Source organism: Rana temporaria, chromosome 1 (assembly GCF_905171775.1).
Source record: "Rana temporaria chromosome 1, aRanTem1.1, whole genome shotgun sequence".
In the NCBI taxonomy this organism is placed as follows: domain Eukaryota; kingdom Metazoa; phylum Chordata; class Amphibia; order Anura; family Ranidae; genus Rana; species Rana temporaria.
Genome location: NC_053489.1, coordinates 96261985 through 96284086, shown reverse-complemented (window position 1 = coordinate 96284086; position 22102 = coordinate 96261985). Strand labels below are relative to the sequence as shown.

General features: G+C 40.7%; 1 protein-coding gene across 3 annotated transcripts in view; it reads right to left on the bottom strand.

Moving 5' to 3' along the window:
• AP3B1 (adaptor related protein complex 3 subunit beta 1) overlaps window positions 1-22102 on the bottom strand; it is a 468642-nt gene that overhangs the window by 5257 nt on the left and 441283 nt on the right. For all 3 annotated transcript variants that reach the window (XM_040340812.1, XM_040340820.1, XM_040340803.1), the window contains exon 26: window positions 13758-13896. In XM_040340812.1, coding sequence (XP_040196746.1) covers window positions 13758-13896 — 139 coding nt within the window. The remainder of the gene's footprint in view (window positions 1-13757; window positions 13897-22102) is intronic.

Genomic DNA, 22102 nt, shown 5'->3' with positions numbered 1-22102 from the left:
AAAACACTAAAATCTCCTTAATTACTTGTAATTAGAAGCCAAACTGTCCCATTGTGTTGTGCAATTGACCGAAAGCCACCTTAGATACAAAGAACTTCTGTCAAGCCAGCCAATTCATTCAGCAAGACCTGAGAGAGACAACTGCAGCCTGGATTGCATGGCCCATGCAAAGCGAGAGCCTCTTTTTCCCCGTTAACTGGAGAACAATGAAGTTGCTGCACATGGCCCTTTGAAAACACTAACAAGTACGGGAGAGGGTCTGTGACCTGCTCAGACCCCCACTCTGGAGGCCTTTCCCCTCTTCCCTTTCTGAATGACACGTGTCTCAATCGCAGCCATCTGCCTCAATTTGTGAAACATCTCCGGCTACAAAAGCATGCAGTTAGCCCTGACAACAGAGAACAATGCAAAAATAATAAAACTGCTCTGCTGACAGCGCGAAATGGGCTCCTCAATAGCAAACCAACTGGTCAGTGTCTCCTTCCTAACAATTAGCATGGGCAAGTCACAGACTGCAGTCTGTGGGGATCTGTTTAATTATCATCAACATAAAGGAGAGAGAGTTTATCAAAGATACTCAAAGAAAAGAAAAAAAAAAGAAAAAATAAATCACACTAGACTTAATTAAAATATTAGCCACTTAAGCAGGAAACAGATTCTCTTTAAATGGAAAGTAATTTATTTTTTTAGTTTTTCTCCTAATCACATCAAAACCTCTTAACGCATTATGCTAGTTAGGAAAGCATAACATGTAATTTAAATCTTGTTAACCAGTTTATAGGTAATAATTGCTATATTCTTATTTTACAAACAGAAAAGATCAATATTTATTTCTCTCATCCACACTGCTGTCAACCGGGTCCTTTACTTATTTAGCATTGTGATTGTGTGCATACTGCCAACAATGACAGAAATTAGACACTCACTTCCCCAATGCTAGAAACAACGCAGATAACAGAAAAGAACACTCAGATTCCCATGGTGATAAGTATTTTATTCATATACTCTCACATACATTATCAGACTTCCGTGCCAAAATGTTTTTTTCCTTATTAATATAAAAAATATTACTTAAAAACGTTTGTAAACCTTACCAATAAACATCTCCCTTTTTTGGTCTGCTAAATATACCATTGAAATGGCTTTGTTATATATGTTGGGCAAGTGCAAAACATAACTAGATTTTGGCAGAAATATTATAACATTCTGTGCTCTTCATCTGCGCACAAGGAGGGGTTATATTGATGAAGAGGGGATGGGAGCTCTGTTCTTTGTGATCCATCAGAAATAGAGTAGGCAGGGCTGACACCACGTGCATATGAATTCAGATTTGAGTTGTGTCAAAGTTAAAGCGTATAAAAAAACACTATTTGCACATCAAGTTATTTCACTCTAACACCAACATATATTCCGGAATGTAATAATTTTTTTTTTCATATTAGCCTATGCTTTAGTAGATTTATTATTGAATTAGTAGCAACCATAAGCCTGTGTTTGTTTTCTTTACCTGGCTCACGGCTGTAAATTAAAAGTGATTTGGGTGGAGTTATGCCTCCAAAAAGAGTACCTGCCACCTGACCACTTTTATCAAGAGGGGCTTTGTTAACGCTCTGTGTTAGCAAAAAGTTGAATTCAAAGAAATAAACAACAAATGCAAATGCAGTGGTATAGTCTGTGGTTAGCTCTAAACTAATGAGTAGTAAAAACTTTTAAAAACTGACCTTTTGAATATTTTTGAGTGTCATCAATATTTTGCATGTTAACACGTTTGATATCTATCTACTTAATGCAACTTCATCGTTTATAATTAAAACTGGGTATTACTATATGCGTTTACAGTGTCTCACAAAAGTGAGTACACCCCTGACATTTTTGTAAAAAAAATACATTTATTTTCATGTGACAACACTGAAGAATACACACTTTGCTACAATGTAAAGTAGTGAGTGTACAGCTTGTAAAATACCCCTTTCACACTAAGGCGCTAGAACGCTAAAAATAGTGCCTGCAAAGCGCCCTGAAAGAGCTGCTGCTGTCTCTCCAATGTGAAAGCCCAACCGGCTTTCAGACTGGAGCGGTGTGCTAGCAGGACGGTAGAAAAAGTCCTGCTAGCAGCATCTTTGGAGCGGTGTGTATACTGCTCCTCCGCCGCTCCTGCGCATTGAAATGAATGGGAACCGTGGCTATACCGCCAGCAAAGCGCTGCTGCAGCAGCACTTTGCGGGTGGTTTGAACCCTTTTTCGGCCACTAGCGGGGGTTAAAAGTGGCCGAATACCCCACAATTACGAAGGTAGTGTGGAAGGGGCCTAACAGTGTAAATTTGCTGTCCCCTCAAAATAACTCAACATAACCATTAAAGTGGATGTAAACCCTTACAATCCACTTTTTGCTACAGGTAAGCCTATAATAAGGCTTACCTGTAGCTACCCCGGATATCTCCTAAACCTGCATGGTATAGGAGATATCCCCTATATCTGCATGTGCCGACGTCATCGGCACATGTGCACTGAAGCAATGGCACATACGTGCTGTTGCTTCAGTGAGTGTGGCATTACCGGCGCAGGAGTGACATCAAAGTGGCTACAGCCAATCACAGCAATGAAGCCCGCGATACCCGAAAGTGACGTCGTTGGCTGGTGCTGTGAATGGGCACCACACTGGGGGCTTTGATCTCAGGTGAGTAATACATAATGAGCTAGTATGCTATGCATATTAGCTCATTATGCCTTTATGCAGGTCTTTTTTTTTCAATGTGGTTTTTCAACCACTTTAATATCTAAACCGCTAACAAAAGTGAGTATAACTCAAAGTGAAAATGTCCAAAAAAGAAAATGTCCAAATTGGACTCAGTGTCAATATTTTGTGGCCACTATTCTTTTCCAGGATTCTTTTCCTTAACCCTCTTGGGCATGGAGTTCGCCAGGGTTTCACAGGTCGCCACTGGAGTCCCCCTTCCACGCCTCCATGATGACATTACGGAGCTAGTGGATGTTAGAGACCTTGCGCTCCTCCACCTTCCATTTGAGGATGTAAAACAGATGCTCAATAGGGTCTGGAGACATACTTGGCCAGTCCATCAACTTTACCCTCAGCTTCTTTAACCCCCTGAGTGGTATTCCCGAGTCCGGCTTGCGGTGGAATTTCAGCACCAAAAGCGGTATCCCTGAGCCAGACTCGGGATTGCTCGTAGTATCCACAGGCAGAGGTTACTTACCTTGTCCCTGGATCCTGCGATCCCTCCCCGCTGTGTGATCGAGCTGTGTCCTCCTCGCTCGATTCACAGAGCCTGTGTGCCGCCGAGCTTCGTTCCCTGCAACGTTATGACGCACGGGGGCGGAGATCAGCGCCAAATTAAAAAAAAAGTAAAGATTACAGATTATAGATTACAGTACTGTATGAAATACACACCCCCTTTGTCACTAGTGGTCTGTCCAGTGTCCTACATGCACTTTTATATTATAAAAACTGTTCTTTCTGCCTGGAAACTGGAGATTGTCCATAGCAACCAAAAAGTGTCCCTTTACATCAAAAGTGGGTTTAGACCAGCTAGAAAACAGCGATAATAAATTAGAATCACTTGCAGAATTGAGCGATAGCGATTTGTGGGGAAATTAGTCATCAAACAATAAAAGTAATGACAGCGACAATTCTGCAACTGAGCAAATTTCAGTGTTTTTGATTTGATTACATTATTGAATAATTTTTATTATAATTACATTATTTGTTATAATTATTTATAGTTATTTATTATATTATAATTTAATACAAACTTTATCATACCCGGGATGCCTACTAGACTCTTGTTTGGACAGATTTAAGTGAGTTATTCCTAAGAATTACAGGCCCATTACAAGAATTACAAGAACCATACAAGATCCCTCCTACCATACAGGCCCCTGTAGAAAAATCAGGAAAAGAGACTCCAGGGGGGGAACCAGAAAGAAAAAGACCGAGGGACAACTAACAGATGGTATATATAATCTAGCGGGAATTGAACTCTCAAAAACTGAGATTACAGTTCTATCGCAAGGTATGAAATTCGCACCATCTAAGAACATTAACAAATTTGACATTTTTATTGATGTTGAGAAGTACGTGAGGAAACTCAACATCAAGAAACATTTTTCTCAACAAAATAATGTTACTCCCCAAATAGAGATTACTGAATACCAACATACTAATTTAAGAAACAATTCTACCTTTAACCCCAAGAAAGGGACTCATCACCATGTCGAAGTTTTCAAGAATATGGTACAGGAGGAAATTAAGGATATGGAGGTCAAAAATAATTACCTAACTGATCACCTTATTAAAGAGGGTATCAAACAGTTAGAAGCCAATAAAAACATAGTGGTCCGCCCTGCGGATAAGGGGGGGGGGGGAGTGGTCCTACTAGATAAAGATAAATACTATGGCGAAATCCATAGATTATTGGCTGATGTGGAGACATACCATCCATTATCTGGTGATCCACTCAATATACTTAAGAAAGAAATCTCCTCTTGGGTTGACGATGGAGCTGCACGTTCGATACTAACTAAAAAGGAGGCATTGTATTTGATCCCTCAAGCACCACGTACCCCGGTTTTATATATTCTCCCAAAGATACACAAAAGCAGAATTGACCCTCCGGGACGACCCATCATAAGTGGGATCGGCTCGTTGTACTCTCGCATAGGGGAATACCTCGATACCTATCTCCAACCCTTGGTGATTCAGGGTAAATCTTATTTAAAGGATAGTAGAGAGTTAATTAAATCCATAACCCCTATCCCGACCACTAAGGATACATGGTTAGTAACTGTTGATATAGAGTCATTATATACCAACATTAGACAAAATGACGCCCTGTTGGCAGTTACTGAGAGTCTAACAGAGAAATCTACACTACCATTATCACACATTCATTTTTTGGTGGAGGGGCTTAGACAAGCAATGGGTAATAATTATTTTTGGGTACAAGGAAATTATTACAAACAAATAAAGGGGGTGGCGATGGGGGCTCGTTATGCCCCTAGTGTAGCTAATATTCTGCTTAATAAATGGGAAATGGAGACCATATATAAGGAAATCTGTAAACCCTTAATTTATTATAAACGTTATATTGACGATATTATAATATTATGGGAGGGGTCCCAGGCCTCTTTGGATAATTTCCTGTCTAGGATGAATAATAATATTTATGGCTTACACTTTACTGCAGAATCCAGCCTTACCTGTATCAACTATCTTGATCTTACCCTAACGAAACAGAATAATCAGATTGTCACCAAAACTTTCTTCAAACCCACGGACCGCAATGGTTTTGTACCTAGTAAAAGTTGCCACCACCCTAAGTGGTTGGGAGCTGTCCCAAAAGGCCAACTTATGCGGATCCGACGAAACTGTAGTTCAACTACAGATTTTGAAGAACAGGCTGACCTTCTGATCATGAAGTTCGAAGAAAAGGGATATCCTACATCATCCCTATTAAGCACCAAAAAAGAGGTGCTTGAGATGGATAGACAATCCTTATTGGAGTCCAGAGAGAGGCCTCAAAGGGCAGATACAGTTCCCTTTCTCTCTGGTTTCCATAGACAATATAAAGGGGTAGAGAAAATTGTCAAAAAATTCTGGCCTATCTTGTTACAAGACACAGATTTGGCCAAAATTTTACCTTCTAAACCATCTTTTATTTATAGGAGAGCTCCTGGTTTACGCAACAAAATTGCAAAAAATGTTCCTGACCCACCTGAAAAACCTTTAACCTTTCTTGATAGCCCAGGATTTTATTATTGTACTAGATGCAGATCATGCAAGAGTACTAATAGAGTGGGGAAAAAACGCCTTGGCTTTGAATCCTATGTTACACATGAACAATTTATTATTGAACCACTAATAACTTGCCATTCTAGATACGTAACTTACGTTCTGGAATGCCCTTGCAAGTTACAATATGTGGGCAGAACCACTAGAGAACTTAAGGTGCGTATCAACGAGCATGTAGCTAACATACTCAAGGGATTCCCTAAACATAGCGTATCTAGACATTTTGATGAATGTCACAACAGAGACCCACGATTTTTAACATTTTATGGTATCGATAGGGTAATTAGTCATTGGAGAGGTACTAACCTCAAAAAGACAGTATCTCAGAATGAAACGAAATGGTTGGATCGGCTGCGTACCATGCGACCTTTGGGTTTAAATATCGACCTTGATCTTAATTGTTTTAGAACCAATGAATAGATTTAGCTTTGCCCGGTTTTATTATATTTTATCTACATATTTTTATATTTTATTATTATTTTTATTTCATGTGATTTGAAAATAGTATAATTAAATGTGATTTTAAGTCTATTACTGTCCGATATATCTTAGGCATATTCATTATTTGTTTAGCCTAGGTCTTTTTTGTGACATAATTGTATGAATAATTGTATTAGTCTATATCTCTTTACAGATATAGAATTTGATTGGCCATTGCATTTTTGTATGTATCTGTTGCTTGGCGCGGGACTGAGGCTGTCATAATCCCCTTCGTCCCTCCCACTTTAATTTGATTGGACGGCCTATATTAATGGCCCGTATGCGTGACCAATGACGCTTCCTGACGACGAGTCTATCTCGAAACGTACGTCGAGGTGCATTGGTCACGCTATCTCCTACGGACGGACGCACTTCCGGTTCCGGCTTTGCTGGTCCTCGCCCACACACAGGTGGAACGCACGCCGCTGCATCCTTCCTACAGCGTGGATCTCTCTTCCCCTAATCATCCAACGCAGACCAGCCTCAGTGCCGGGCTAAGGCACCTTACAAGTAAGGGGCCATTTGGCGTTGCCTGTCTTTTAGCTTTTGTTTTCAATAAACGTTATTATACTATGGCGATTTCTCCTTTTGGCTTATTTCATGTGAGGCTGGATCTGCTGATATCAACATAAGAGGATTTTGATGTTACACAAACCTATGCTTATTGCGATCTCTTTTTGATTAAGGAGATCAACTTGTTGCGGTAAGGTGCCATCCATGAGCACTTGTTTGCAGTGTTTTGTTTTTCATTCCTTGGTGGAGGAGGAAGTCTACACAGACCTATGGACTTACCCTGCAAAATTCTTTTCACTATTTCGCAAAATAATGGCACCGCTTTCAGCACCTGAAATCTGACATAATCATACCGCCAGGGAGGTTAACAAGGCAGTGGTTGTCTTGAAGGTGTGTTTGGGGTCGTTATGTTGGAATATTGGCCCAGTCTCGGAAGGGATGGTATCATGCTCTGCTTCAGTATGTTCCACTCAAACTGTAGCTCCCCAGTAGACCTAGCGTTGGATACGTTAGTAGCGTAAACCTGTGCATGCGCAGTATTTACAACACCAGCCCAGTAGACCTAGTTAGTAGCGTAAACCTGCGCATGAGGTTTACGCTACTAACGTATCCAACGCTAGGTCTACGTCAATAGCGTAGACTCGCCCCGTTCCCTGAGCCTTAACGGGGGACGGGGAGTAGAGTGCGGGGTGCGGGGGACGGGGAGTAGAGCGGGCGCGGGGTGTACTTAATCGGGGAGCGGGAGGCACGCTGCTGACAGTGCTATCGGGCTATCACAGGGAGAGGAGATCCTCTCCCTATGATAGCCTAGCTGTGACTGAAGTTTTGTCACGTGACATGAGTGAGCCAACAGGATGAGATGGAGGCGGACCATCTCATTCCATGGCAAATCGCATTTCATGGCAATGCACCGGCACCACTCATGCAGCCCCGGATCATGACACTCCCATCACCATGCTTGACTGTAGGCAAGACACACTTGTCTTTGTACTCTTCACCTGGTTGCCGCCACACATGCTTGACACCATCTGAACCAAATAAGTTTATCTTGGTTTCATCAGACCACAAGACATGGTTCTAGCAATCCATGCCAGTCTGCTTGTCTTCAGTAAACTGTTTGCAGGCTTTCTTGTGAATCATCTTTAGAAGAGGCTTCCTTCTGGGACAACAACCATGCAGACCTATTTGAAGCAGTGTGCGGCGTATGGTCTGAGCACTGACAGCCTGACCCCTCACCCCTTCAACCTCTGCAGCAATGCTGGCAGCACTCATACGTCTATTTCCCAAAGACAACCTCTGGATACGAGGCTGAGCACGTGCAATCGACCAACTTCTATGGTCGACCATGGCGAGGCCTGTTCTGGGTGGAATCTGTCCTGTTAAACCGCTGTATGGTCTTGGCCACCATTATGCATCTCGGTTTCAGGGTCTTGCTGATCTTCTTAAAGCCTAGGCCATCTAAATGTAGAGCAACAATTCTTTTTTTCAGATCCTCAGAGTTCTTTGCCATGAGGTGCCATGTTGAACTTCCAGTGACCAGTATGAGAGAGAGAGAGCGATAACACCAAATTTAACACACCTGCTTCCCATTCACACATGAGACCGTGTAACACCAACGAGTCACATGACACTGAGAAAGAAGTGGGCCCATTTTGGACATTTTTAATACCGAGTGTACTCACTTTTGTTGCCAGCAGTTTAGACATTAATGGCTGTGTTGAGTTATTTTGATGGGACAGCAAATCTACACTGTTATACAAGCTGTACACTGACTACTTTACATTGTAGCAAAGTGTAATTTCTTCAGTGTTTTCACGTTAAAAGATAGAATAAAATATTTGAGGGATACTGCGTGTGTGTATATTATATATATAATGGATAGATCGATATACACACACTAATCTATGCACACATTTTATGGTTAAGTGTCTTCAGCCTAATCTGAGCATAACCAGGATTTTTGCTTCAGTGCATCTGTGTACCAGTACTACACCTTTGTGTGTGTATATATATATATATATATATATATATATATATATATATATATATACACACACACACACACACACACACACACATACATACATACATTATATATATATATATATATATATATATATATACACACACACACACCCTTGTTTATTCACATGTAAAAAAAAAAGTTTCAGAATGAGAATGTGTGATTGTATACAATTGTATGTGGATAACCTTCACAGTTTGCACATGTATTTCATATAGTTATATTAAAAACAATGATGTAATTGCTATACAAACATTTAACAGTTTAATATCTATTTAAAACAATTTTTTACATAGAAAGTGCCAAGTTACTGAAAACGGATACTCTTTACAATCTGCAATCATTTGCAACAGATTTTCCCCTGTATTGCAGTAACATGCTTTGCTCAGCATATTTTGGTTATATACAGCCAAGCAAAATGCTGACAAGATGGGAAAGATTTTTTCTCCTTTGTTAGAATATTTTGTGATGTTTTGGATGGACTCCCAAGCATAAATTAAACATGTGTTGTTAGAGAGGCCGAATTACTCTTTCTGTCTCTCTGGAGAGAGAGTGAATATATTCTCCCTGTGTTGTGACAACATTAATCACAATTAGTTGTTCGGTTGAAACTCTCAAATCTGCACCATCAATGGAATGTTGATATCCCACTGGAGTAAATGTTTCCCAAGTTTCCAGTGATTAGAAAGGACACAACACCCAGTCATCTGCCATGACAAGATGGCCTCCACTGACTTTTATTTTTCCTGTATTGTAGTAAGGGAAATTTGTTTTAATATTCAATAAACGTGGCCCTCATCTGGAATAGAAAACAAGCCTTTTATGAGTTGATTTAACAAGATTTCATACATGGAGCCAAACATTTGTGTTTAAACCAATCCAGTGCATTTACGGAATTAAATGCATTCACTCCATGCTGCAATGCTATTCAGATAGTGAAAAATTGGCTTTATCTATAATCACCTAAAAATATAGCACGCAATATTACAATATCGATCTACTAGCAAATGTATGAAACAAAAACCTGTTTTTAACTTGAGTAGTTGAAATCAATTTTTTTATTTTTTTTTGCTAGCTAGCTTGAAAGTGTGTTGGAGCCCCTTTGTATTCTTTTGTATACTGCCCATGTGCATCTTTGCCTTTTTGCTAGTTTGGAAAAGTTTAGAGTGGCTGCCATTGTTGCTTTTGGATTTGCTACAGACCCATACTTACTGCCTTTTAAAAGTGATATATGGGCTTCTGGTGCAGGAAAGAGCTGCATTCAGAGCATTCCCTCTGTTTATAAATTTCTATATATGACCCATAGTTTGGAACCAATAATAACGCTGATAATTCAGAGTTAGGGACTACATTTATCAGAGGTGCCTTAATGCAGCAGTGTGACTAAATGTTAACTAAATGTATGTAAATGTATGCAACTAAAGCCTCTGAGTGTTTAAAACAGGTTAGCAATATTTTAAACAAACTATAAACAGATTAGTTAATAATAATAATAAATATATATATATATATATATATATATATATATATATATATATATATATATATATATATATATATATATATATATATATATATATATACACACACACACACACACACACACGCTCAAAAAATCAATAACAATAAGTTGCAGCATGTGACAATGCAGATGATATTTCACAATGGTCCATTTGATAAGGTATAATGACATCGTAGCATTTTATATTGTTTGTTAAAGGCAAATTCTCTGTCCATCTATTCAAGTTGTTCCAGTTGACTATCATTTCTAAAGCACAGAACATAATGACTCGACATAATAATAATAATATTAGAAGTCTGTTAATTGTCACCCAGTCCAATGAGTATTTGGAAGCACCTTTTTTTTTGCACCGGTAATTCATAAAAAGCGGAGTTGCAAGGAATTATAGCTGCACCTCTACTGCAAAGTGCAAAACTGGTTGCGCACTGCAGTATTCCACAGCAACAAACATAAAATAGTTATTTACACGGTCAGAAACCAAATTAAAGAATTCAAAAAATGGTGCTCAGTGATTGTGCCAAGGAGTGAGATCCTAACCCCAATCCATAAATAATAATAAATAAATAATAATAATGATTTTTATCATCATCATCATCATCATTATGAGCCTTTAGTCAGATCCATACATACATCCATACATACCCTAGATGCTTAATATTTTATTATTCTTAAGCAGTTTACAAATAAACTCAACCTTATTTCATTGGTTTAGTGAACTTGGCATATAAATTAATCCAGTCCATATATGAGGAGTATCAATGTTAAATTAAAGTATCGACTAATGATATACATTTTTAATTTAGGTTCGCTCATCAGATGTGTTCGATCAGGGTGTGGAATTCATAACTATAGCAAGTATATTAAAATGAAACACAGCAATATTATTTGTGATCAAATAAAAAAAAACATTTTTTTTATAAATGCCATACTATAAAAGCTTCAGATAAAAGCGGTTTAAATGGACAGAGCTTTTAACAAATGTATTTCGTTTTGTACAATGTTCCAGATAAATGCTTCCATTCTAATATTCCGAGAATGAAATGCAGTTCTGTGTATACAGCATATATTTAGAAAGCAGCCAGCACTAAAAGGGGCTGTGTTTTTTTTTTTCTAGGAAGGTGTTCTGAGTGTCTGATGTGGAAATACAAACAGTGCTGACCTCTAGTGTTTGGAAAAGAGTTATTGAGACATTTAATCCATTGATGACTTAAAATAATTTAAATGGTTATTGTTGTTATTAATGAGGATTATACAAATGTGCATTATACAAATGATAAAATGTAACCGACAGGCAGTAAACACTTCTTTGTGTAATGAATGCTCAGTATCCTAGGAACTACACCGATTGCAAGAGAACCAACCGATTCTCTAAAATATCCATAGATATATCATGACCAACATTAAAAACGCAAAGAGTACCCATAACCCGCCTCCAAGATATGGTCATATATGTTTTTTAGTGTGGTGTGCAAAATAAATTCTGCTTCCAAAATTAAAATGACAGAGGCACTAATGATGCATAGAAAACAATATTTACTACATGCCAACTGAAGAACCAATTATAACACAAACCAAAACTCCTGAAGTGATATTAAGTTTTGTTTAAGCACTTTCAGTGCAGGCAGGGACTAGAGTGTTATCTCTCTACACTCCTGGTGGCCAACCTGTGGCCCTAGGATGTTTGCAGTTTGGCCCTTGGACACAGCAGTCCGCAGTGGGGGTTTTGATTTGTAATGGGTTTGTAATAGCTGTGATCGCTAGCAGTTTCATGTAATATTTCCCCAGTCTGACTCCAGTCTCCAACAACTCCTGTAGTACAGTCTATGGCTATCTCCCTCTGGTAAGTCTTCAGTAGCAATACATATAATAAAAATATTGTACACTCCCTTTTATCAGGGATGCATTTGAGGCCCCATATACCTTGAAGTTGACAATATCTGCTCCACACTGTGTGCATCAATAGAAACATATAGCCATAACCATAGCCTAGGATGCTATAACACATTCCCATAATCCTCTCTCCTCTCCCCCCTACCTCCCTCCAAACTAACAGACTGATTTCACTGGCAACACTTTCCTGTGAAGGCTGAAGGTTTGAGAAAGCAGTACTGAGAGAGCAGACAGCCACAGGATTTAAAAATTGTAAACTGGGATAAGAATTTTAAAAGGAGACGTTCACGTTTTAATAAAAAAAAGGAGCCTGGAAAACATTGCAATGCCATGCAGGTCTCCTCCATGGCAGAGTGTAGGCTCCCTGTGCATACATCATATGGCCAGGCAGTTTTACACTGACAGGAAAATCCATGAACTACGACAGTGCTCAACAGCGACATGGTAGATCATTGAGAACTACAAACCGACAGTTGCAAAGACTGTTGTAGAGCTGCACGATTAGTCGTCAATATTAGTTATCGCAATCTTTTTCCCGTTGCGATTCTTGACACAGGGTTTCACGATCTTTGACATGAAAATAATTTTCTCTCTGCACTTTGGTATACAAAGAATTTCCTGTCTGCTCTCAGCCAAAAGTCAAAGTCTGGGCAATCTGACAAGTCTGGGCAGCCTGCCAAGTTTTGAAAACATTCTTTATCAGTGGAAAGTTAAGTCTAAACATTGTATCACATTGACTTGTACATCAAAGGAATAAACTTCTGTATGTAAATTAGGAACGTTTAACCACTTAAACACCAAACCTTTTTCTGACAGCTCTTTTCAAGTTAAAATCATTATTTTTTTGCTAGAAAATTACTTAGAACCCCAAACATTATATAATTTTTTAGTAGAGACCCTAGAGAATAAAATGGCGGTTGCAGCAATATTTTATGTTGCACTGTATTTGCGCAGCAGTCTTTTAAAATGCAATTTAAAAAAAAAAAATTACTTTAATGAATTTACATTTTTTTTTCTATAAATGTTAAAGATTTTACGCCTTGAGAATCGTGATCTTCATTCTAAGCAAAAAAATTGGGATTCTCATTTTGGACAGAATCGTGCAGCTCTAGACTGTTGGTACTTGTCGTTCATTGACTCACAGACATTCATAAATCAATGACGTGGCCATATTCTCTTTGAATTGTGGTGAATACGAGGAGAAGATCGCCGGCTTGCTGCCACAAAGGGGGCGGGAATCAGGGGAAGAGGGGTCAGATGCTGAACATATTGCATTGTATACCCTAAATATAGGTGTAACATGTTCAGAAAGGTCAACTTATCCTTTACTTATCGTTTACTGGAAAATGCTTATTTTATAGTGCTCAATGTGCTAAGCTACAAAACGCTGAGGGTTTAATATCACTTTAGAAACAGTGAGAATAAGGTTCTTTTCTTGCTATTAGGAGCAAAGCATCTGCAATGTTGACAGTATAAGGCTTCACAATATACAGATAAAGGGAGGGGGGAAAAAGTTTTACCTGTGTACATTGTTCTGACCAGAAGGCACTACTCCAAGATTGGCAGCAGCTAGAAACTTGTGCACCACAGTCTGCGGAGTGCTGTTCTGTGGAGATACTGTGATAGTGGCGGAATTCTCATTCATACCCATCAGCTTTGCTATGAAAAGTAAAAGACAACGTATGTTATTTGAGACGAACATATAAAAGACACAACATGCATGCAACATGAGAGGCTGACAAATCAAAGAAAAAATATGAACATTACTTAAGAAGCTCATGATTTTGTTTGGAAACTAAAGTTAAGGGCACTGTATAGGACGACACAAGTTTGGAGTCTTCACCAAATAAAACCAAACTACTTGTTTATTATTTTAGCCAGCTATATAAAACTTATTTGTCAGTATTCTAAATAATGACAAGTGTACTGAGCACAGAGTCCATAAATATTACTATCAGGTCTGTTCAGATAAAAAAGAAAAAACACATAGTTATGATATTCGTTTGAGGTCCACTGACAAAGCTTTGCGAGGAAGCTTGAAAGACAGGAGTGCTAATATCACAATTTCCTGCTAAATATATACAAACTGAAATTATGTAATATACACTAAAGTGGTTATGTTTTCACTGTTCACTTTTTGCTAACTCTGGACATTTGACATTCAATCTCTCCAATTGCTCTGGTGACCATTGTCAATCCAAAATAATTTAAGTTGACATCAGAACAGGAAGATTTATTCTCACTTGTTGTTTTGTCTCTTGGAGAGAATGTGATGGGACACAAACAACATTTCCTAATCTATCCAAAAGAGTAAAAAAAAGTTTTGCCTAGACAGGCTACATTCCATTAACATTCTTGTGTTTCACGTTTTAAAATCAGGACAGGAGCCCTCACTGAGCTCTTTAGCTGCAAGCACTGTGGAATAATGCATCCTCAAATATCACAACATTTCTGCGCAAAAAAAGTATGATCGTATGGCAAAAGAAATGTTTACAAACATATATGCGCGTAAAAATTCTTCTAGTTTTCAGAATGCCAAATAAGTAAAAAATATAATTTTCTATTCAAGCGAGGATGTGTGATTTCATGGATACGTGGGTGTAAAATACGGATCATTACTGATTTAAACATGGTGTTAGTTTACGAATATTTACAAGCCTGTGTATATGGTGGCCCTTTAAAAGCAGGGCTGCACTGAGATTAGTGTAAAAAAAACAAAACAAAAAAAAAAACACCTTACCACCTAAAAACGTAGCCCTTTTGGCAAGAGACCTGAAAGGCTGGCAAACTGCCAAGGTGAAGAATCATCTGCCAAGGTGAACAATCATACAGAGAGAAGCAGCGATTATTCAGTCTCTGTTGTGAACTTTTTACAGTGCTCATTACAAAACTAGGACCTGTGTCCTGTACTGTACTCCAAGATGGGGGATTTACAGACAAGATGTTTGTTTACTTATACAGCGCAGTTCTATTTCTCAGAAATGTGAATTCCTTCAACTCTTTTTATTAAGTGGAGGTAAACTCCACTTTTGAAGGCTTAACTGTAGGTACAGATAATATCTCCTAAACTTGCATGATTTAGGAGATATTCGCAAGGGATGCGGTTGGTGACGTCATCGATGCATGTGCTCTGAAGGGACTGCACCCCTGTGCCGCACCTTCAGATCACCGTGATGGAGCTGAAGGCTCCAACACGCATGTTCAGGAGTGACGTCACTGCAGTCCCAGCCATTCATACAGCCGGAGTGTAGATGACAGCGCTTCGCAGGAGAGATCCACTTTACAAGCAAGTCTGTCAAAATAAGATAGTATGCGCTGCATACTAGTACATTATGACTTAACCCTGAGGGGGGGCACTTTATTTTTATTTTAGGGGCAGTTTACTACCGCTAAAATAAAGCCAATAATACAGTTTTGCGCTATTGGGATGCTTTCCTTGTTTTCATTCTCATTCTATGCATCTCATGATTCACTGGTGACTGAAATCTGATCGGAAGGATCTTTCATACCAGATATATTTGGGTTTCCATAAACCCCATAGCCTTTATGACCACTCAGTTATTGAGGGTCATTACCATTTGGTAAGTAGCCCAAGATGTACAGAAGTGGTGGGATTCTTTTTAACAGGAGAGCTTTCCTGAAACATGCACAACTGGATATTTATATTTTTGGACTTTTTAGTCACTTGATGTTGGGATTCTGTACCACAGTTTGAACTATATATTGTTTTATTCTGCACAATGTTTTATATGCAGTTTTTGAAATGTTTGGAGTTATTTATTTTGAGTTAGGATTTTCACAGTCTGCACCATACATTGTATAATGTAGTGTTTCACAATATATTTGGTTATATTTTATGAAGTTCTATCTCACCAATAGGGATGAGCCCGATGTTCGAGTTAACATAAGTTCGACTCGAGCATTGGGTGTTCGCCGAATAGTGAACAAATTGGGGTGTTCGCTGCAAATTCAAAAGCCACGGAACACCCTTTAAAAGTCAATGGGAGAAATCAAAAGTGACAATTTTAAAGGTTAATATGCAAGTTATTGTCATAAAAAGTGTTTGGGGACCTGGGACCCCAGGGGACATGTATCAATCAAAATGAGTTTTAAAAACTGCATTTTTTTCGGGAGCAGTGATTTTAATAATGCTTAAAGTGAAACAATAAAAGTTAAATATTCCTTTAAATTTCGTACCTGGGGGGGCATGTATAGTATATGCCTGTAAAGTAGCGCATGTTTCCCGTGTTTAGAACAGTCCCTGCACAAAATGACATTTCTAAAAAGGAAAAAAAGGTAATTTAAAACTACTCGCAGCTATAATGAATTGTCGGGTCCCGGCAACACAGAAAAAAGTAATTGAAAAAAACGTTGTGTTCCTTCCCCACCCCTGGTATGAATATGAAGGGGAACCCCGAACCATAAAAAAATGCGTGTGTCCCCCCAAATTCCATACCAGGCCCTTCAGGTCTGGTATGGATATTAGGGGGGAACCCTGCGCCAATTTTTTTTTTAAATGGTGTAGGGGTCCCCCTCAAAATCCATACCAGACCTGAGGTATGAATTTGAAGGGGAACCCAGCGCCACAAAAAAAAGCGTGTGGTTCCCCCAAAAATCCATAACAGACCCTTAACCGAGAACACAACCTGGCAGGCCGCAGGAAAAGAGGGGGGACGAGAGAGCGCCCCCTTCCTGAACCATACCAGGCCACATGCCCTCAACAAGTGCCTCATCCCCACAACCCTTGCCCGGTGGTTGTGGGGGTCTGCGTGAGGAGGGCTTATCACAATCTGTAAGCCCCATTTAACAAAGTGGACCCCCAGATCCGGCACCCCCTATGTGAATTGGTAACAGGGTATATTGTACCCCTACCATTTCACAAAAAAGGTGTAAAAAATTGTAAAAACCACAGTAGACAGCTTGGGACAAGTCCTTTATTAAATGCTTGCCGACCAGCGCACGACTATATACATCGGCAGCATGGCACGGACAGGCAGAAGGACGTGTATATATACGTCCCCTTTAAGATCGCCGCATTGCGGGTGTGCCCGCCGCGAGCTCAACTGCGGGTCCCGCAGACTAGCTCGCTGCGGGGATACCCGCGATCGTCTCACGGTAAGGAAGAACGGGGAGATGCTGATGTAAACAAGCATCTCCCCGCTCTGCCTACTGACAGTGATCACCGCTTCCTGTAATCAAAAGCAGTGATCACTGTCTTGTGACATATTGCCCACCCCCCCTACAGTAAGAATCACTCACTAGGGCACACTTAACCCCTACAGCGCCACCTAGTGGTTAACCCCACTAGGCATTATAGAACCCCCCGCTAGGGGTTATAGCACTGATCGCTGTAAAAATGACAATGGTCCCAAAAATGTGTCAAAAGTGTCCGCCATAATGTCGCAGTCACGATAAAAATCACTGATCACTGCCATTACTAGTAAAAAATGTTTTTTTATAAAAATGCCATAAAACTATACCCTATTTTGTAGACGATATAACTTTTGCGCAAACCGATTAATAAACGCTTATTGTGTTTTTTTTTACCAGAAATATGCAAAAAAATACTTCTGGGCCTAAACTAAGGAAAAAATACATTTTATATATTTTTTGGGGATATTTATTATAGCAAAAAGTAAAAAATATAGCTTTTTTTTTTCAAAATTGTCGCTCTAATTTTGTTTATAGCGCAAAAAAAAACCGCAGAGGTGATCAAATACCACCAAAAGAAAGCTCTATTTGTAGGAAAAAAGGACATCAACTTTGTTTGGGAGCCACGTCCCACAACTGCGCAATTGTCAGTTAAAGCGACGCAGTGCCGAATCGCAAAAAGTGAACCGGTCATTTAGCAACAAAATGGTCCGGGGCTTAAGTTGTTAAAAAGAAAAAATGTAATCCATTCTCGAGCGATACGGAGAGAAAAAAAAACTGACTCAATCCTGCCTCCATGGGTGGCACCCACGAAATGACGCTCTCCTGCCGTGACAGCTCTTATAAAGCGGAAGGCCAGGCCCCCGTCACATGTGCGGGTGACCCGCCCCCCTCTGACGCAACGGGGAAACGCCGGGGTTACCCAGTGACATGTCCACGTGACCCGCTCCCCCTCTGACACAATGGGAACCCTGTTTTTTTGGCGCGCGGTTCCCCTTAAAATCCATACCAGACCTGAAGGGCCTCGTATGGAATTTGGGGGTACCCCAACTCGTTTTTTTTTTCAATTACTTTTATCTGTGTGGGAGGGACTACTATTGGCACCGATGAACACAGAACAGAGATGGGAATTCTTCAAAAAGACTGTGGGGAACCTCACTGCAAAGTATGTTCCCATGGGCAATAAAAAAAGCTATAAACAAGAAAGTAGCTTTTAAAAAATATAAAAATGAAGGAACACTAGTGTTGTTTAAATGTTACAAAGAATATAACAGGATATGTAAAAAGGAAATCAAGGATGCAAAAATTCAAAATGAACGACAGATTGCAAAAGATAGTAGGACAAACCCCAAAAAATTATTTAAATATATTAATAGTAAAAAGGTGAAGTCCGAGCATGTACAAAATAATCTAGAGTGGGTGACTGGGGACAAAGAGAAGGCACATTTATTAAATGCTTTCTTCAGCTCTGTGTATACAATGGACATGGGGGAGCTCATGTCCAAAATGGGGGTGGGAGTGACACAGCCCCAAATCCACAATGGCTCAAAAGTGATATGGTCCAGAAATATTTAGACAGAATAAAGGTGGATAAAGCACCTGGACCTGATGGCATCCACCCACGGATCCTAGGTGCGTTGAGCTCTGTCATTTCAAAGCCGCTGTATCTAATATTTAGGGACTCATTAATGACAGGAATAGTACCACTGGATTGGCGCAGGGCCAATGTGGTGCCCATATTTAAAAAGGGAACAAAGTCTTTACCAAGTAACTATAGACCTGTTAGTCTAACTTCTATAGTTGGAAAGATACTGGAACGTTTAATAAAAGAACACATGGATGAGTTCTTGCTGGAAAAAAACTATTTAAAGGGGTGGTTCACCGTAAAAACTACTTTTTCTTATTACACTGGCCCCCCACATTACAATACGATTAAGCTTATTATCTTTTTTTTGATGCTGTACATATCTTCGTACAGCTATTCACCCGTGGCTTCCGGGTTGCGAGTCCCGGGGGAGTGGGCGTTCCTAACATGTCTGATTGACGTTTTGACTAAAAACGAGCTCCCCCCTGTCGCGTAAGTCACGGTTGGCGAAAGGAGCCGAACGGCGAGTCGGCGCTATACTGCGCATGCGCATCGCCGTTCGGCTCCTTTCGCCAACCGTGACGCGGCTTACGCGACGGGGGGAGCTCGTTTTTGGTCAAAACGTCAATCACAGACATGTTAGGAACACCCACTCCCGCGGGACTCGCAACCCGGAAGCCACGAGTGAATAGCTGTACGAAGGTGTGTACAGCATCAAAAAAAAGATAATAGGCTTAATCGTATTGTAATGTGGGGGGCCAGTGTAATAAGAAAAAGTAGTTTTTAGGGTGAACCACCCCTTTAAGCAGCAGACAGCATGGATTCATGAAAGACAGAAGTTGTCAGACAAATCTGATTTCCTTTTATGAAGAGGTAAGTAAAATCCTGGACAGAGGAGTGGCTGTGGACGTGATATACTTGGATTTTGCAAAAGCGTTCGATACAGTTCCGCACACACGGCTCATGTGTAAGGTAAGGTCTACAGGATTGGATATATCAGTTTGTAAATGGATAGAAAACTGGCTGAAAGACAGAATTCAGAGAGTCGTGGTTAATGATTCTTACTCTGAATGGTCCAATGTTATCAGTGGAGTACCCCAAGGTTCAGTGCTGGGACCCTTACCTTTCAATATATTTATAAATGATATTGGGTCTGAGATCAAAAGTAACATTTCTGTCTTTGCAGATGACACCAAGCTATGCAGTGGAATAACGTCCTTGCAGGATGTCGCCAATTTACAAGCCGACCTCAATGCTCTGTCTAATTGGGCAACTGAGTGGCAGATGAGGTTTAATGTTGATAAATGTAAAGTTATGCACTTAGGGAATAAGAATATGCATGCATCATACATGCTAGGGGGAGTACAACTGGGGGGATCTGTAGTGGAGAAGGATCTGGGGGTCTTGGTAGATCATAAGCTCAATAATAACATGCAATGCCAAGCTGCGGTTTTCAAAGCGAGCAAAGTCCTTTCTTGTATTAAGAGAGGTATGGACTCCAGAGACAGAGATATAATTTTGCCCCTGTACAAATCATTAGTAAGACCTCATCTGGAATATGCAGTTCAGTTTTGGGCACCAGTTCTCAAAAAGGATATCGGAGAACTGGAGAAAGTGCAGAGAAGGGCAACCAAACTGATCATAGGCATGGAGGAGCTCAGCTATGAGGAAAGATTAGAGGAACTGAATTTATTCACTCTTGAGAAGGAGAATTAGGGGGGATATGATCAACATGTACAAATATATAAGAGGTCCATACAGTGGACTTGGTGTTGAGTTATTCACTTTACGGTCAACACTGAGGACAAGGGGGCACTCTTTACGTCTTAGGTGGAAAATTGATAAGGCGGCCAGCTCAGAGACTCATCTAACTGACGTGACCACCACCAAAAAGACCACCTTCTGAGAAAGTGTCAATAAGGGAATCTCCCTAATTTCTTCAAACGGTGCCTTCTGAAGCACCGAGAGAACCAGGTTTAAGTCCCACGGAGGTAGTGGAGGACGGACCAGGGGGGCCACATGCCGAACCCCCTGTACAAAAGTGAGTCCCCAGGGGTCGCTGAAATAAAACAGCCAGGGCAGATATCTGCCCCTTAATAGTGCTTAAGGCAAGCTTTTGGTCCACCCCCCCTCTAAGAACAGCAGTACCCTGGACACAAAATAAGTCCGTGGATTCCACTTCATTTCTTTGCAAAGCGCTAAGTAAGCTCTCCAAGTGCGATAATAAATCCTCTTGAGGATAACTTCCTAGCCTTCCTCATGGTAGAAATGATCGAATCCGATGGCCCCCGGTCTCTTAGTACCTGCCTTTTAATAGCCATGCCGTTAAAGCCAGCGACTGTAAAGTAGGATGCAGTATTGGACCTTGTGACAGGAGGTCCTCTCTCCGCAGTAGACACCAAGGGGCGTCTGCTACTAGCCCCACTAGATCGGCGTACCAAGGACGCTGAGGCCAATCGGCGATTAGGATAATCGGGATCCCCTCTGCGAAGCAGAAGAGGCAGGAGCTTTAGAGGAGGAAAGGCATAGATAGCCGATACTGACTCCACGGCGCCACTAATGCATCTGTGGCGTCCACCCATGGGTCTTTCGACCTGGCCACAAACCTCAATACCTTCCGATTAAACCGAGACACCAGGAGATCTACGTCTGGCATGCCCCATCTTTGGCAAAGGAGCTGAAACACCTCCGGGTGCATAGACCATTCTCCTTGGTCCAACGTCTGGCGACTAAGGTAGTCTGCCTGCCAGTTTTCCACACCCGGAATGTATGGCCGACTGTGCCGGTATGCTTCCTTCTGCCCACCTTAGGATGTGAGCAGCCTCTGACGCTGCAGCCGAGCTTCTTGTTCCTCCCTGATGGTCGACATATGCCACCGCCGTGGCGTTGTCCGACTGGATCCTGACTGGACGCCCCTGTAGCCTCTGAGACCATGCGGCGAGGCACAGCCTGATCGCCCGAAGTTCCAGGACATTGATCGGCAGGTGGGAATCCTCCGGGTACCAGCGACCCTGGGTCGACTGAACCCCCTAGACTCCCCCCCCCACCCGGTAAGGCTGGCGTCCGTCGTGATGATTGTCCAGTGATAAGGAAGGAACGACTTCCCGGACAGAAGTGCCGGTGAGGTCA